Genomic DNA, 15,074 nt, shown 5'->3' on the forward strand with positions numbered 1-15,074 from the left:
CTGTTTTGGACCCTAGCCTAGAGAGAAATGATATCACTGTTTTGTTCTATTTTCACAGTTGCCCCTCCCCCTTATGCAAGTTTCCAGCCAACCCAGCTGTACGAGTGCAGCTCTGCTTGGGATTAATCCATTTGATGGATCAGTGTCCCATCCAGAGGCGGAATGACATTTTCTCTAGTCCATATAAAGCTGCAGAAAGCAGGATGACTTTTGGTCCGATGAGCCACTGTGGCACTGTTAGAAACTTTCCACTCTCTTTTTTGACACTCCTTTTGACAGTGAGAGAGGAAGACAGAGGCAGAGCACAGAAGACGGTAAAAACGAGAGAGAGTGGAAAAGCGGAAGAGGAAGTTAGTTCAATTCATAGCTCCAACTGAATCCAACAATGTCATTGTAAAAGTCCTGACAACAAACGAGAGGAAAAATACCCTGCAAGGAACTATGGCTGACAGAAAGTGGAAAAATATAGAAAAGTAAAAACACATTAAGAACATCCAGAACAGCGTATTAAAAGAATGGATGGAGGAGAAGGAATAAATAAATGGGTGCAATACATTACAAAACTTCATCTTTCAAGTAACGCAGTGAGTTACGAAATCCTTTCCTAGGAGTGCAAGAACACCCCTACCATATTGGAAACTGTAATACAGTATGAGACTGTCCCACTCGCTGTCTGTTCTCAAGAGTTCACAGGGGTAGCTCCTAGATTAAGTGCTATGCTACAAGGTGTGGTATAGTTCATGGATCCTTCGGTCAACAAAGGCTTCTGTGGCTGACTGAGCACCTGCCTGACTGTGATGTACAGCAGGAATGTCATGACTTCTCTCACGTTTGTGTTCACCCTCAGCATTTCAGTGCTTCTTTACCAACAGCATGAAAAGTGCTGTTTTCACATAAAGTCAAGTTCTTCTGTGAAGTCCCAGGTCAGCACGGGAGCATGAGTAGTGTGGTAGGTTAAAAAACCAATAAGATGAAAAGCTCTTCAATTTAACTGGGAGGAAATATTTTTAAGTGAGGAACTCCATATCACAACATTGAAATATCAAAGGGTAATTAGAATTGTATAACAGAGATAATATACCTATTACTCAAAACAAAAGGTTACATGTAGATAATCAGAAACACAAAGAAAATTAATAAACTCAGAGCCATGTACTCACAAATATTTTTAATTGTAACAAATTCTAAATTAAGAAAGATTTGTTAGTTGTTTCTTTATGCAAGGTCCACATTCAACAACTTAAAATCTTCCTAACTTTTTAGTCAGATTGAAAGTGCTCTTTCTGCAATGAAAACATGTCTCAACGAGACTTAAAATATTTTAAGTATATTTTGTGATCACATTTTTGGTTAAATTAGTTTTTAACCTTATCTGAATCAATAAACAAACACAAAAATGCCATTTGAAAAGTTAAAACATACGTATTTCCAAGATTATAGTGTTTTTAAATATTAAAAACCGTAAAAACACTGATTTACATTTAACTATTTTTAGTCTCATGCACTGATGGTAAGACTGACCCTTTTGTCTGACAAAAGTTTTTCTATTTACATTATACAGTATTTGTTTAAAGTACAGGAAAACTTTCATGTAACAATATAAGCACCATAGGGGTAGTAAGCCAAATGTCAGTTAACTCAGAACAACAAGTATATTAGAAATTTCTGTAAACAAACTGGAATGTACTGTAAGTAACAACAGTTAGGTTACTAAGGTACTTTTAATGCAAAATTCTGCAGGGTTTATGTCAATACCTGCAATACAAGTATTAAGCATCAGTATTTGATGCCTGCTTTCTTTATGCTCCAAATCAATCTCAAATGGAAGTTAGTTCTTCTCTATTAATATTAAACTATGGCTTAAATATGAAGGTCTGTACAGTACGTAACTTACTAATCAACAAGTACTTTTGCATGAGCATCTCATCACACCATCTTCTAATGGTGCGTTTTCATAAACTCTTTCATGAAGTTCGCCAGCATTTTTGTTTCATCTACTGTGACAGCATTATAGAGAGAGGCTCGGATTCCTCCAACAGACCTGGAACACAAAGAATACAGTAATTATTTCCTTATTCATTTATAATTAAATTTTTAGACGCGAGCTTGGCTCTCCGCCTCAAACATAATCATTAATCAAAAATATGAAAAAGAAATGCAACATTAGTGCATGCCGAGGTTTGTCTATGGGTTCAAGTAACATCTGCAAGCAGTGTTTTATAGGACCCCAGCTTTTAAATGAGCTTCATGAGCTTCTCTAATGCTGCAACAGACATCCTTAGGGTCATGTTAGTTACTTGTGTACCTAACTCAAAAATGTTTTGTTCAGAGTGATCAAAGAGAACAGTGATCCTTCAACAGTAGTTGACTGAAACTAATCCAAGAATGGCCTAATAAAAAAAACTGCAAATGTCAGGAACTGAAGAAGCATTATTTTAAATTCTCTCTCACAGGTTACTTGTTTAAATTACTGTAAGTTGTGTCACTGGAGAGTTTATTCCTTGTCATCTGTGTCAAGTCTAAATAAAGATGAGAAACTTCACTTATTAAAATCAAAATTTTTACTGACTACATATCAAATATTCCAGGACTGAAAAACATTGAGCGTTTTCAGCAAATTGTTTCCTATGACGTACTGCAATACCATTTTATTTGTTAAGTGAATGAAGTATTGTATGTTTCATACTAGGCTACTGTACATAAAACATTAAGATGTGTAAGAGTGGAATACAGTCTCTTTAGAACAGTTCAATTACAAATACAAAGTGAATTCACAAGGTTTCTTAAATATTTAGTTCTCAAATTAAAATCATCTCAAGTATTTGAAAATTAAAGAAATATATTGTGTTGCTATACTGTACAGTTCTTCTATAATTTAGAAAAATTTACCCTGCTATTTTATAGATCACCAGATTTCCCAAATTTCACTGTGGTTATGATTTACAATTAAATAAGGGAAATAACTAACTCTTATTGGAAAGAATAAGAATATAGTGGATTGCATTAAATGTAATAATTAATATTGTATTAACAATACATACCTGTGACCTTTAAGTGAAATCATACCAAGCCTGGAAGCTTCATCCACAAACTTCTTTTCAAGAGCTTCATCTCCATCCTTTATCCCCACACGGAATGTGACATTCATTCGGCTTCTGCTTGCCACTTCAACAGGACAGCTTTACATTGGAAACAGAGAAATTGCTTTTTAGATTCAGACTCAGCTAGCAGAGGACAGCAAAATAAGGTTTTCCAAGCACATAAACCGGGCAATGGCTGCAAACCCAATTTTAAAAATAAGGGTGTTGTGGTGCAAATTGTTAAGGGCAGTGTGATTTATATTAGCACAGTTCATACAATTACTAAAATACTTACAAATAGAATCCATTGGATTGATCAATGATGTCATAGATCATTTCTGATTTTTCCTTGCTCAATTTCTCCATGGCTGTAGTACTTCCATTGTTCTTTATCCATTCTAGAACCAGTCCCATAATGTAGATACTACAGTAAACAAAAAAGAAGGCATTTCACCAGCTGTTTTAACAGTGACATTATTCAACAGAAATGGCTACGAACATGAGCTCAATATAACGATTAGAGCACCAGAGTTTTACTTACAAATCATGAACTGATGAGACACCTCAGTAATTATTTTTTCATTGTACAACATTAACTCATCGATTAATTTGTAAAAAGGTTTTAGCTCTTAAAATGTCCCCCCCAATTAGCAATACTTAGTTTAATATATTCTTTTTCAAAGTTTCCCCAATCCAAATCCTGGAGTAACCCTATGTCTTCTGGTTTTCATTCCAGCTGAGCTGTGTTAGTTTGGTTCATCAGGCTCTTATACAGAACTGTATACTGGGGCTGGTAGCTTTTAAAACTGTTTTAGTTTTTAAATAGTAGTGTGAGGTTACTGCAGTATTGCAGTTTGGGTCTGCAATAACTGACAAAAAAGAAGAGTTAGAAGAGTTAGAAAAGTATAGCCAAACAACAATTTTAAACCAAGCTAAAAGCGTACTATTTGCTATATTTCTAAAAATATAACACTCAAAAAGTCTCATTAGTGATGAAAACCACAAGACATACTTCAAGACAGTGAATTACAGTTTCACACACAGGTACACAGCTTCAGTCCTTGAGGGCTAGAGTTCACCAGGTATTTTAGATCTCTTTAATTTGTCAACAGCTGCAGACCTTCGAAAAATGTTCAATTGGTCCACTGAAGCAAATGATTAGCTGAATTAGGCTGCTGAAAGCAGATGTGGAATGAAAACCTGCAGCCCTGCAGGACTGAAGTCATGCACCACAGTTGTATTTAAAATGAACAAACATCTTTAGGGAAAAAAGCGACAGCGGTTTATAACACTAAAAAGCCCTACAAAGTGCCCTGACGTAACAGAAACTACATGGTAGAGTGGGACAGGTAATGGCAGTTGCTACTGGTGAAGTGGAAACACCAATACTGTTGTAAGGTGGAACAAAGATTGTTTTACTGTTATTACATCTCTTTGAAAGTCTAATGCTGAGGTACGATCAATTCTTATTACCTAAAGCACGGCGGAGTGTTGTACACGGAGTTATTCCCCGCCTGCACTTGGTAGTCAAGAATGACGGGACACTCTTTCAGCGCCTTTCCTAGAAGGTCATCCCGGACAATCACCACCGTAACCCCAGCACAGCCCACATTCTTCTGGGCACCAGCAAAGATCAGGCCAAACTGCAGGAGAACAACACGATCAGCGACATAGTTCTTTCAATTTAATGACTGCTTGCTAATAAAATCTTCTTGTGATTCTTAAGAAAAAATGTCTGCAGGAGATGTGCCCTGAATGGAAAGCTAAGTCTACAGCTCCCGTCTCCCCTCCCATCTTCTTGTTTCTGTTGTGTCCAGAAAGTTATTTTTTATTTATTTTGGGATGCTGCGTAAGTTGGTGGTGGCTCTGAAAATTCTGGACCTCTCCCCAAATACGAATAAACTGGACTCTCATAAATCAGCGAACAGGCCTGTTCTGCTTCAGCAGCTTGAGGCTCAGCAAACACAAGCTTGTGAAAATGGCGATGGCAGTGCTGACGTCCCACACTGAGGCAATGGCAGCTCAGGTGCACAGGTGGCTACTCCATAGCTCAAACAGACAATCCATTCAGGGCAAGTGTAAGAGGTTTCTCCCATCTCTTTGGAGTAGGTCAGCTGCAAACACAGAGCTTTCTACAGCAATGATCTCACTAGAAACGCTTTTGTCCTGCAGAGACAGCACTGCCACAGGCGGTTACTGATGGAATAGGTCAAATGTTTAAACATTTAACTGATATGTGAAAATTGCACTTTTACTTAATAGTAATGGTTTAAACTTTAAAGACAAAGATAATGTTTTTACTATACAAGAGAGGTGGGCTCATAAGATTCAACATCACATGATATAAAATACAAAGTACTGTTTGGCCTTGCTGGGCCATCATGCTCTGCAGTAAGGGCAAGGGCAGAGTTTCACTACACTTTTTTCTGGTGACATCGGAGGAAAGCACAAAGACTATACAGTGAATGAGACAGGAAGATCAAAGTACAGGTTCAAAAAATGTTCAAAGTCCACTTTAATGGAATACAATAATGGCTTTGAGAACACAAATTCCATTATCATTACTTGAAAAGATATAATTTCAGAATATCTAAGAATATCACTTATGTTACAAACTTCTCTCAATGCCAAATGAAAAACATAAAAGCTTGAATGGTTTGTCCTAAAGACCGGATGTATAAAGGACAGCCGTGCACTAATGTGGTCTCCAAAACAAGTTAAAATATTTTAATGTCATCTCTCCAAGTGTCAATATTAATGCTAAAATGTAGATAAGACAAGTGGAGGCTGGTGTGCATCCAGTTGATATTGGTTGCAGTTCTTTATTTTCATAAAATAACTAAGGTACTGCATCATGTGTATCCATATTACAGCTATAAGCTCACTGACACGCTCCTATATCAAGCGCAGGTAAATCATGATTTCAGGAACACATCGCTATTAGGATGATGTTATAATGATCTCTCTGAGTGCTTTGCTTTTCTGGAATGCAGCTTCAGCATTTTAAGAGATTTACATATACAGTAGTTGAAAATGGATTTATCATTATAGGCTATTTAGTGTCCCTCGTGTCTATATCCTTGTCTGAGCTTAATTAGTTGATGAGGTGGTTTTAAAACATGACAAAGGGTAAATCTCCTGGTATTGATGGCATCCCTCCTGAATCTTATCTGACATTTTGGCCCCAATAAGAAACCCCTTTCCTTGACATGATACATGTGGCCCTTGAAGGAGGTCCTTATTGTAGGGATGTTATTATCACCCTAATGGTCTGCTGATTAATAAAGGATAAAGATCCCATACTTTCTGTGACTTATCAACCTGTCTTGGTGTCCTAGAAAATCACCAAGATATATGCTAAGGTAGAACTATGAAAGCTGGAGGTCTCTGTAATATATTAATTCACCATGATGATACAGGCTTTATTAAAAAGTACCCAGCCTCTGATAACATTTCAACTGACTGCTCTTTCATTACAGGCAGGGAAAGGCATTTGATCAGCTCCAGTAGAAACACCTCTGCTCAGTTGTGGATTATATGGGCTTGGCCTCAGGTTTCATCGATATGGTAAAAAAATTATACACCATCCCTTCAGCAAAGGTACTGTATTAACAGGAAACAAGTGATCTTCCCATTATGGTATATCAAGAATGACTTGTCAGGTATATGCACTTTAAACTTTGTTGTTCACTTTGTCTTTAGAAACTCTAGCTCAGGCTGCTTGTAATCTATTACGTTTACCTCTACCTTTGTTAATAATATTCAACATTAAGAGGATGATACGGTACATTGTTATAGTGGTGAATACAGGCTGAACTCCAACAAACTACTGGTCAAACATATAAAAAAAAAACCTGCCATGTTGAACCTTGACTGCTAATCACTGCGCTACCTTGCTGACCCCTAAAATAATATCAACGTGTGAAATATTAGATGTCCAGAAAGTTTCCACCATCTACATGGAGCAGCAGTAAAAAACGATACCGATTCAAGATGGGCAATGACACTACCTTTGATACGTCCACAGGCTGGGATAAGAAATTGGATGACATGTCACACACAAGGGGAACACCCTTTGTCTCGGGGACAGATCGGAACTCCACACCATGGACGGTCTCGTTGCAGCAGTAGTACACATAAGAGGCAGAAGGGTTCAAGTTCCAGCTGCCAGGCTCTGGAACCTCTGTGGGGAAAAGTAAACTTTTTAATGCAATACTGTATATTGACAAAATGAACACATTAGATAATAGCATTGGGTCTTTTTTTTTAAACCATCATCATGAAACACTCCGAATCAGTCCATACTTTTTAACTTGAAATGAAAGACATGACACTTCCCCACAGTTTGTCAGGAAAGACCATTTCCAGATTATCAGCGCCCTGTCATCAGGAGGCCGGCATATCACCAATCAGCTGTTTTCAGGAGTGTACATTTTCAGTGTAGATCTAAAAGCTGGAAAGAAACTTCTTCAAAGTCTGAAAAATCTTCATTTTATGCACCAGAATTGGGGGATGACAAAAAAAAAACATTTCCCAGAATTTTCCCTGGTGCTCAAAAACTTTTAAAAAGTTTTAAAAAAAATGTCATGATTCAGATAACAGAGCGCAAAAGCATAATATTTTGGCTGTAATAGATCTGAAGTATTAATTGATGAGAACAATGTTATAAATTTATATTTTATTCATACCATCACTCCCCATAGAGGTTAATGTATGTGCAGAAGTGTCAGGTTTTGGCATTGTGTTGGTTATCTCAATAAAATCAAGCTTTCCGATAGAAACAGTAAGGAAACATTTTCTCTAATGCTGAATTTGATCATGTTTGCCTTATTTAATGGGTGTAAAATTTGAATGGAACTTGTCACCTTTTTCCACTGTATAAGTGAAAAGATATTTGCTGCAAGGATTTCATCTCATTTTAATCCTAATGCTACACAGCTATCCTTCAACAGCGATGGACTGTGAAATGGGAACACTTAGGGTTGCGTTTCTTAATTCCTGAGAGCATTTAGGACATTTCTTCAAATGAACATACTTGTGTAGCTCTCCAGTTTGGGGTGGACGATGTTAACTTTTCCATATTTCTCCGCCTCCTTTGCAGCCTTAGCAGACCAGCTGCCTGTGACTATGTAGTCGGCACACCTGTCCTCCTTCAGCCCAATCAGATTCAGGGGCACAGCACTGAACTGGCCACAGCCCCCACCCTGAAGGAAGATCACTTTGTAGTTCTCAGGAATGTCACTGCGGGGAAAAAAATGACAGAAAATTTAAAACTACTTGGGGAAAAAAAAAGGACAACACCTCATAATTTAATGTTCAAACACTGCCATGTAAAATGGATTATTTCAGCATTCTTTGGATGAGGGATGACAGTCTAGTTATGATACAGTCATCTTTTCCATTTAAAATGTGTTTAAAAGCTCGGCGAAGCTTTCCAAACACTTCTGAGGAATTTTAAAAATATTCAAATTTCTTTAAAACCTTTACTTATCCCCCCCCCCCCCCCCCCCCATTAGTCTTAAAAGGATTGTCACCAGAACCACAACTTTAAAAACTATATTACAGTAACAAAGTAATCACCACATCATTTTTGAATTTTAAAAAGTTTGATTAATTTGTCTGTAATAGTATTACAATTTTATTTCTGAGACTCAAAGCACCGTTTAATACAACACAACCTACAACAAAAATAAAACGAAAGAAAAAAAGTACAGAGTATATTACATTGTGACAGGCCAGCAGTAGTGAGGATATGGGTTTCAGTTCATCCATAACTAGACATTGTTAAGGCCTTTATTGTTTATACAGTATATAGGTTCGGATGTGATGTATTAACTGATTAGTTCATTGGTCACATTCTCTCATGGGTTTAATTTAGACTAGTTCCGTATATAGAAGAGACTCGGTGGGATAGTTGAAGCTGAGTTGTATAGAGCAGGTCAATACTTTGTGTACTGTACATCGGATAACTGTTAGAATAAAATCTATGGTTTCTCTGTCTGCTCAGGCCTAATGAGCCACCTGCTGAGGTAGGCCTGTTACATAAAGGGTTAAAAACCTCAAAAGATTCAAACAGCAGCTGGCAAAGTTGCTGACTTAAGCGTTATTGAGCTTTGACGCTTCTTGGAAATTAGAAATGTCTGTGTTGCTTTTTACCCTGTATCTAAAGTGCAGCCTCACAGTGTCCCTTATGGAAGTTTACTGTTATTACTTGTGATTGACGGTATCAAAACTTGTACTTAACTCCAGAAAACCTAAAACGACCCAGAGAGAGAACCTTAACTGTCAACTACTTTAACAAGGCGTCTTGCATTCCTACAGATTCAGCAGTTCCAAAACATTCAGACTTTTCAGCAGGTAAGCGTCTACCACCCTAAACCCACAGGAGAAAGTCTGAATTAGGCCTCTGGCCAGCATCTTTGTAACCTTACAAAACACAAGTTTGAATACTCCCATTTACTTCTAAACGAGCACTAATAAAAAGCTTCCCAAGGCTTGGACAACTATAGTACTTTTCCAGAGAATTTTGTAAGACTGACTCAAATCTTCTCCCGTTAGCCCTTCATCAGCTCATCTACGGCCAGCATGTTGCACTATTGTACTTTTTGGACACTGCATTAATATACTGTTTATACTGTGGTACTTTCAATCTGTATACACCTATGCACATTTTGCATTTATTTTATTGTTTTACAGTGACTATGAGCATATTTCGCACACACCTAACTATATTTTAATTTTAATTTTTAGTCTAATTTGATGTCTGCTTTTGCTTGTCTTGGGCTGGGCTGCTGTAACACTTCAGTTTGGTAGAGATAAGACTTTATTGATCCCAATCTCTTCTGGTCCTACCCTCAAGTTAAGCAGGCTACCACACTGTAAGGAAGTTTCCTGAAATTGACAATTCAAAGTTAATTTGATAGTATGATCTTCCAATAGTAAGGAAACGTGTTTACAGAAAATTACAGAAATCATTAATTTCACTATTATATTAACATTTACATACCACCATCATTTTCTTTAAAAATATACAGAGCTAAGAAAGCTAAACTCCCCTGCATTCTTTATTACAATTATATCAACCTGGGATAAGTCCTGCCCACATCCACTGAAAACAAACAGCTCTTGCACCCAATGTCAGTTTTACTGGGGGGGGGGGGGGGTTACAACTTATAGAAACGTATTGTTTTTAATCAGACATTCAAGGAACTGCTATGCGGAAAGAGCAGAATACAAGACCACGAAAGGTGAAGTAGCCAGGTTTAGCTTGTGCTGGTATAACAGGGATCATACATGGAGCTAAACAATTAACACCCCCCCCCTTCTGAAAACTAGTTAGTGTAAAACTCTGCTGTGATAGAGGACCTTGTCTTTTGGTGGGGCAGAGTGACGTTGTGTGTGCTCAGAGTGAGCAACTGGGATTGAATCCCGACACCGACACGGACAGCTGTATACTGATACCAGTTTGTTGCACTGTATCGCTCTCCAAACAACCCAGTCTAGTTTTCCCTACACTGTGCTCTCCATTTCAGATAGCAGCTGCTTTTCTTGCAGAAGGCGTCTGCGAGGAAGAGTTCCTGTGTCTCAGGGAGTCCCATTTCCCCGGCATAAGAAGCTAGCAAATGGAAGAGCAAGCTGGAGACTCCCCAGTGGAACTGGGCTATAAGCTGCAGTAAGGAACACCACTGTGTACCTTCTACTCCTGGACTATTCAAGCGATGTTTCTTGTTACTGTAAAAAGTTAATGAAAGCTCTGCTCCGAGTGATGCAAAATGGTGCATTTACACAACCCCACTATCTTTGACACTACTCAACATTGTCTTCTAATGTTCTAACAAGCCGAGACCTTCACCAAGACAAGAAAACTACACTTACAGTAAGCGTACATTCTGTATTTTACACACCATTTAATCATCAGGCATTTCTGTTTAACAGGTAAACAGATATATGCCTCACATTTGGAAAAACTGCCCTTTCTTAAGTTAAAATTAAGGAAATATAAAATTGAAAAAATAATTTTAATGTTTCAAACACATAATGTTTTAAGGGATGTGTATTTCATTTAATATTGTACTTGAAGGAACGTCTACTTACAGAATTTCACGCAACAGGTTTTCTGTCGTATTCAGGATTTTCGTGAAATCAGCGGATCTGTGGCTCATCTCTGTAAACCGAACAACAAGAAAATAAAGACATCACACAAGGAAAGGGTCAGGAGGTAAAGGAGAGTCCTGCAGCAAATTTAGACTCACCAAGAACACTGATACCAAGCCCCCCGTAATCTATCAGCTCCTTCTGTGCTTCCAACAGAACCTGTTGATCAGAAGATAAAAATTCAGAGATTCCACCATGACTGTTCAGGTAGAAACATGAAATAAATCCCTAAAATGCATACAAAACTGACATCTGTCTTCAGAGCATACAGTAAACACAGAACGTACAGCTCTTTCGCTTGTTTAAATTCTTTCAAATTGTTTCTCTGGATATCAGGTAATTCCAGGCTAAATACAATTGTGAAATACTTCTAGATCTTCAAAATCGATGAAGTTCACACAATACGCGTAATTCCCCGCACAGTGCACAACTGTATTAATGCAAATCCCGGGTTTCAAACAAAAGGACACCTCTGTAAGTGGGTAAAGAGCCCCCTAGTGTTGACAAGAAACAATGCAACGAAGAACTAGAGTTTATCAAATCTGACGCAATTATACTTGATAACAATTTTAGGACACTTTTTTAAAGTAACTTGCATGCATTATGTAAGGTTGACATTTAGAAACATCAAACATCAATTTCGTCTTGCACACAGGCTGTAGTTACAATTATATTACATTACCGACCAAAGGATTAGCTATATTCTCGCCTTTTTTAAGAATCAGAAAATTTCACTTTCTTCAAATCCTCAAAAGTCGGCTGTTACACATGAGAGAAAATAAAAGTACTACGTTGAAGACGTGCCAAGCAGTCAAGATGAAAATGTGAAATCCGCCTTCAATGGGCATTGCTTTCCAATCCGATAATCAAAGCTTTGACAAACACACTCACAGAAGGCGGAATTTTGGCAGGTCCGGCACCAAAGTTTACAATTTGCTTCTTTTCCATGACGGTACCGGCTTCTTGCTCCAACTTAGTTCTGTCGTGATTTCGAGATGTCGCCTATGCCCGAGCACACCTCTCAGCTGTCCCCGAGTTCTGCAGCGCCGCTTTCTAACAGCGCACGATTAACAGATGCCCATTCCACAGTTTTCATTGGACGCTTTCACATGGTGACTCTGATTGTTATTAAGCTATTGGTTCCACGAGGGTCTGGTTAGATAAGATTGGCTGAGTGTGCACGGGACCGGCTCGTGATCACAGGCTCCCCTTGCAAGTCTGTTTCCAGATTGCACCATCCAGCAGCCACGCTTCTGAAAAAGCACTTGCAGGTGGGAATATTCTGTTACGACAGCTGTTTACGTCGGTCCTTTTCGTGCGGATTAATAACTCTTAAAACCGAAAAAAGATATTCGACGTTTGCTTCCTATTGTAAAAATCTTCAGCTTTTACCGTGCCGTGCCGTGCCGGCATCAACATCGACCATTCCTTTCTTTTCATTTCTGTTATAAATACATAAAAACTGAAAAAGACCTCATCACTCCGCTGAATACGAATTGCGGGATGGCGGGGTAACAGGCGCCCAATGTATTCAGTGCGTGTTAATTTTGACTACTAATAAAAAGCTTTTATCTTACAGATTCAGTTTTCCCAGTACATAATGGCATGTTTATAAATTACCCTTTGTTTGCCGCATCTATAGGCTGCACAGCATACAAGTTAGGTACAGTATGAACCCAATTAATGAGCTCTGTTAGAAACTGCATTCATCATTTACCGAATGAAAATAGGAATACAGGCCCTGCCCAGGTCCCCATAAATTGCCTCATTCTTAATGGCAGAACATGGTTCTGTTCATATCTGGAAATACTCTATTTTGTGATGTGAATTGTTTTTACAAGTTACTTTGTACATTGCTACAGCCAGCAGCCATATCACCCTGCAACTGACAACTAACAACCCACTGAAGCTCAGCAGGTATGAGCCTGTCAGGTACCTGGATGGGAGACCTGGGGAAAAAACTAAGGTTGCTGCTGGAAGAGAAGCCAGTAGGGGGTGCTAACCCTGTAATCTGTGTGAGTCCTAATGCTCCAGTATAGTAACAGGGACACCATACTGTAAAAAGGTGCTGTCCTTTGGATGAGATGTAAAATGGAGCTCCCGACTGCGGTCATTAAAAATCCCAGGCTGTTTCTTGAAAAGAATAGGGATGTTACCCAAATTTCCCAATCATGGCCTCCTAATAATCCCCATCTAGGAACTTGATAGTTGATGTGGGGTGAGTATATGGCTGCCGTCACATCATCCAGGTGGGTGCTGAACATTGGTGGAGGGGAGTCCCCATTACCTGTAAAGCGCTTTGAGTGGAGTGTCCAGAATTTTTTTTTACTGTTATTGAAGATTGAAATGCACTCATCAATGCTGATTCTAACCCCAAAATATGAAAATAGCGTTGCAGTTCCTGTTTAAACAGTAGGACCGTCTGTGTAGCTGGTGACCAACTATGTTCTTTGTTTCTTGACACAACATTTTATTCTTTATATAACATACAGTAATGGGCTCGTCCCTGCAACAGTTGATATATGAGGTACAGTACGTTTAGAAAGTACTTTGATTTTTTTTCATAATTGATGTTGCAAACTCAAATAGAATATGTGGTTACTAATCTTTACAAACAATAATATAAAGTCAAAGTTACTATGATGCTTCGTTTTGAGCCAAGGTTTTCTGCACCTAATTTCCTTGTGATATCATGCTAAAACTTGAATGAAATCCAACTGGGACAAGTTCAGTGACAAGTTAGAATGAATGTTACATAAAGTTCTCAGTTAACAATGCATGTTAAAACAGAAACTCTACCATGAAGATCAGGGAGTGGTCTGTACAATAGCTAATGATGAAATTGTGAGGAGGCATAGCTCTGGGAAGGGGTATAAAACATATCTAGGGTGAAAGTTCTCAGGAGCACAGTGAGGTCTATCATTAGGAAACTGTGAGAATATGAAACTACCCAGACGTCTCCAAGAGTAGACTGTCATCCCAAACTGAGCAACCAGACAAGAAGGGCCTTGGTCAAAGAAGTGACCAAGACCACACTGATCACCCAGACAAACTTCCATGGCTGAGACAGGAGACCCTGTCCAGAGGACACAAATCTCTGCAGCTCTGCACAGATTTATATTCTATGGAAAGTGTCTACACAGGATATTACACAAGTTGTGCTTTATTTTTGCTGAGCATATTATCTCAGTATCTGTATCATATGAAATCAAACCAGCAAATCCTTAAATTCAAATTTTTATCTTAGGCAACTTGCATTCAATTTGCACCTGTACAAAATATCAGTGTAGAAATTAGGATTCATGGCCACCTTCCTGCAGGTGGGACTACCACCCCTGTGAGGCGCTGTGCAGCTTGACAAATAAGTGAAACAAATGGTAGCCATTTAAGTCAGTATGGATCTTCAAAAATAAAAAAATAAATGTTTCTTTGATTTGTGGTATAATTAGTCAAACAAGCTGTTGCCATAAATTCTAACAGAACTTATCTAATACATTTTTGTTTAATTAGCAGATTTACAGTAAAACTATTTTCCATTATTTGTTTTTGATAAAGCAATTTCAAAAGACTCACTCTTCTATAAAAAAAACTAAATGTAAACATAAAAATGAAAATCCCAGCCTTTAAGTAAAAAATACCTTTATTTTCAGTAAAACAAAATACTCAAGGAATGAATATCAAATTTATATTACATGAAATGTATAGCACACATACAAAAATAAAAGTACTATTCAAATCAGATTTATATTTATGAAATTGAAAATGATCATTAAAAGATGCATAAATTCTATAAGCAGTAAAAGAGAATGTTTCATAGAAATATATTGACTGTTGTTGTCA

The 15,074-nt window shown here is 37.9% G+C and overlaps 1 protein-coding gene across 1 annotated transcript; it reads right to left on the bottom strand.

Moving 5' to 3' along the window:
• Positions 1 to 1,153: 1,153 nt before the first annotated feature.
• Positions 1,154 to 12,290, bottom strand: psat1 (phosphoserine aminotransferase 1). Its single transcript, XM_088909818.1, has 9 exons — positions 12,126 to 12,290; positions 11,333 to 11,393; positions 11,175 to 11,244; positions 8,116 to 8,321; positions 7,091 to 7,263; positions 4,554 to 4,723; positions 3,376 to 3,504; positions 3,042 to 3,179; positions 1,154 to 2,041 (listed from the first exon to the last, which is right to left on the bottom strand). The coding sequence occupies exons 1-9, from the start codon at positions 12,180 to 12,182 to the stop codon at positions 1,939 to 1,941; spliced, it is 1,107 nt and encodes a 368-aa protein (XP_088765944.1). The 5' UTR covers positions 12,183 to 12,290; the 3' UTR covers positions 1,154 to 1,938.
• Between the last annotated feature and the right edge of the window lie 2,784 nt (positions 12,291 to 15,074).

This window comes from Atractosteus spatula, chromosome 3 (assembly GCF_055471065.1).
Source record: "Atractosteus spatula isolate fAtrSpa1 chromosome 3, fAtrSpa1.hap1, whole genome shotgun sequence".
NCBI classification, from domain to species: domain Eukaryota; kingdom Metazoa; phylum Chordata; class Actinopteri; order Semionotiformes; family Lepisosteidae; genus Atractosteus; species Atractosteus spatula.

Excerpts from the sequence above, each read along its gene's own strand:
- psat1 (XM_088909818.1), bottom strand. The coding sequence starts at position 12,182 with ATGGAAAAGAAGCAAATTGTAAACTTTGGTGCCGGACCTGCCAAAATT. Across the intron at positions 8,322-11,174 it reads AACCTGTTGCGTGAAATTCT|TGACATTCCTGAGAACTACA; the intron begins GTAAGTAGACGT and ends TTTTCCCCGCAG. Across the intron at positions 2,042-3,041 it reads ATTTCACTTAAAGGTCACAG|GTCTGTTGGAGGAATCCGAG; the intron begins GTATGTATTGTT and ends TTTGTGTTCCAG.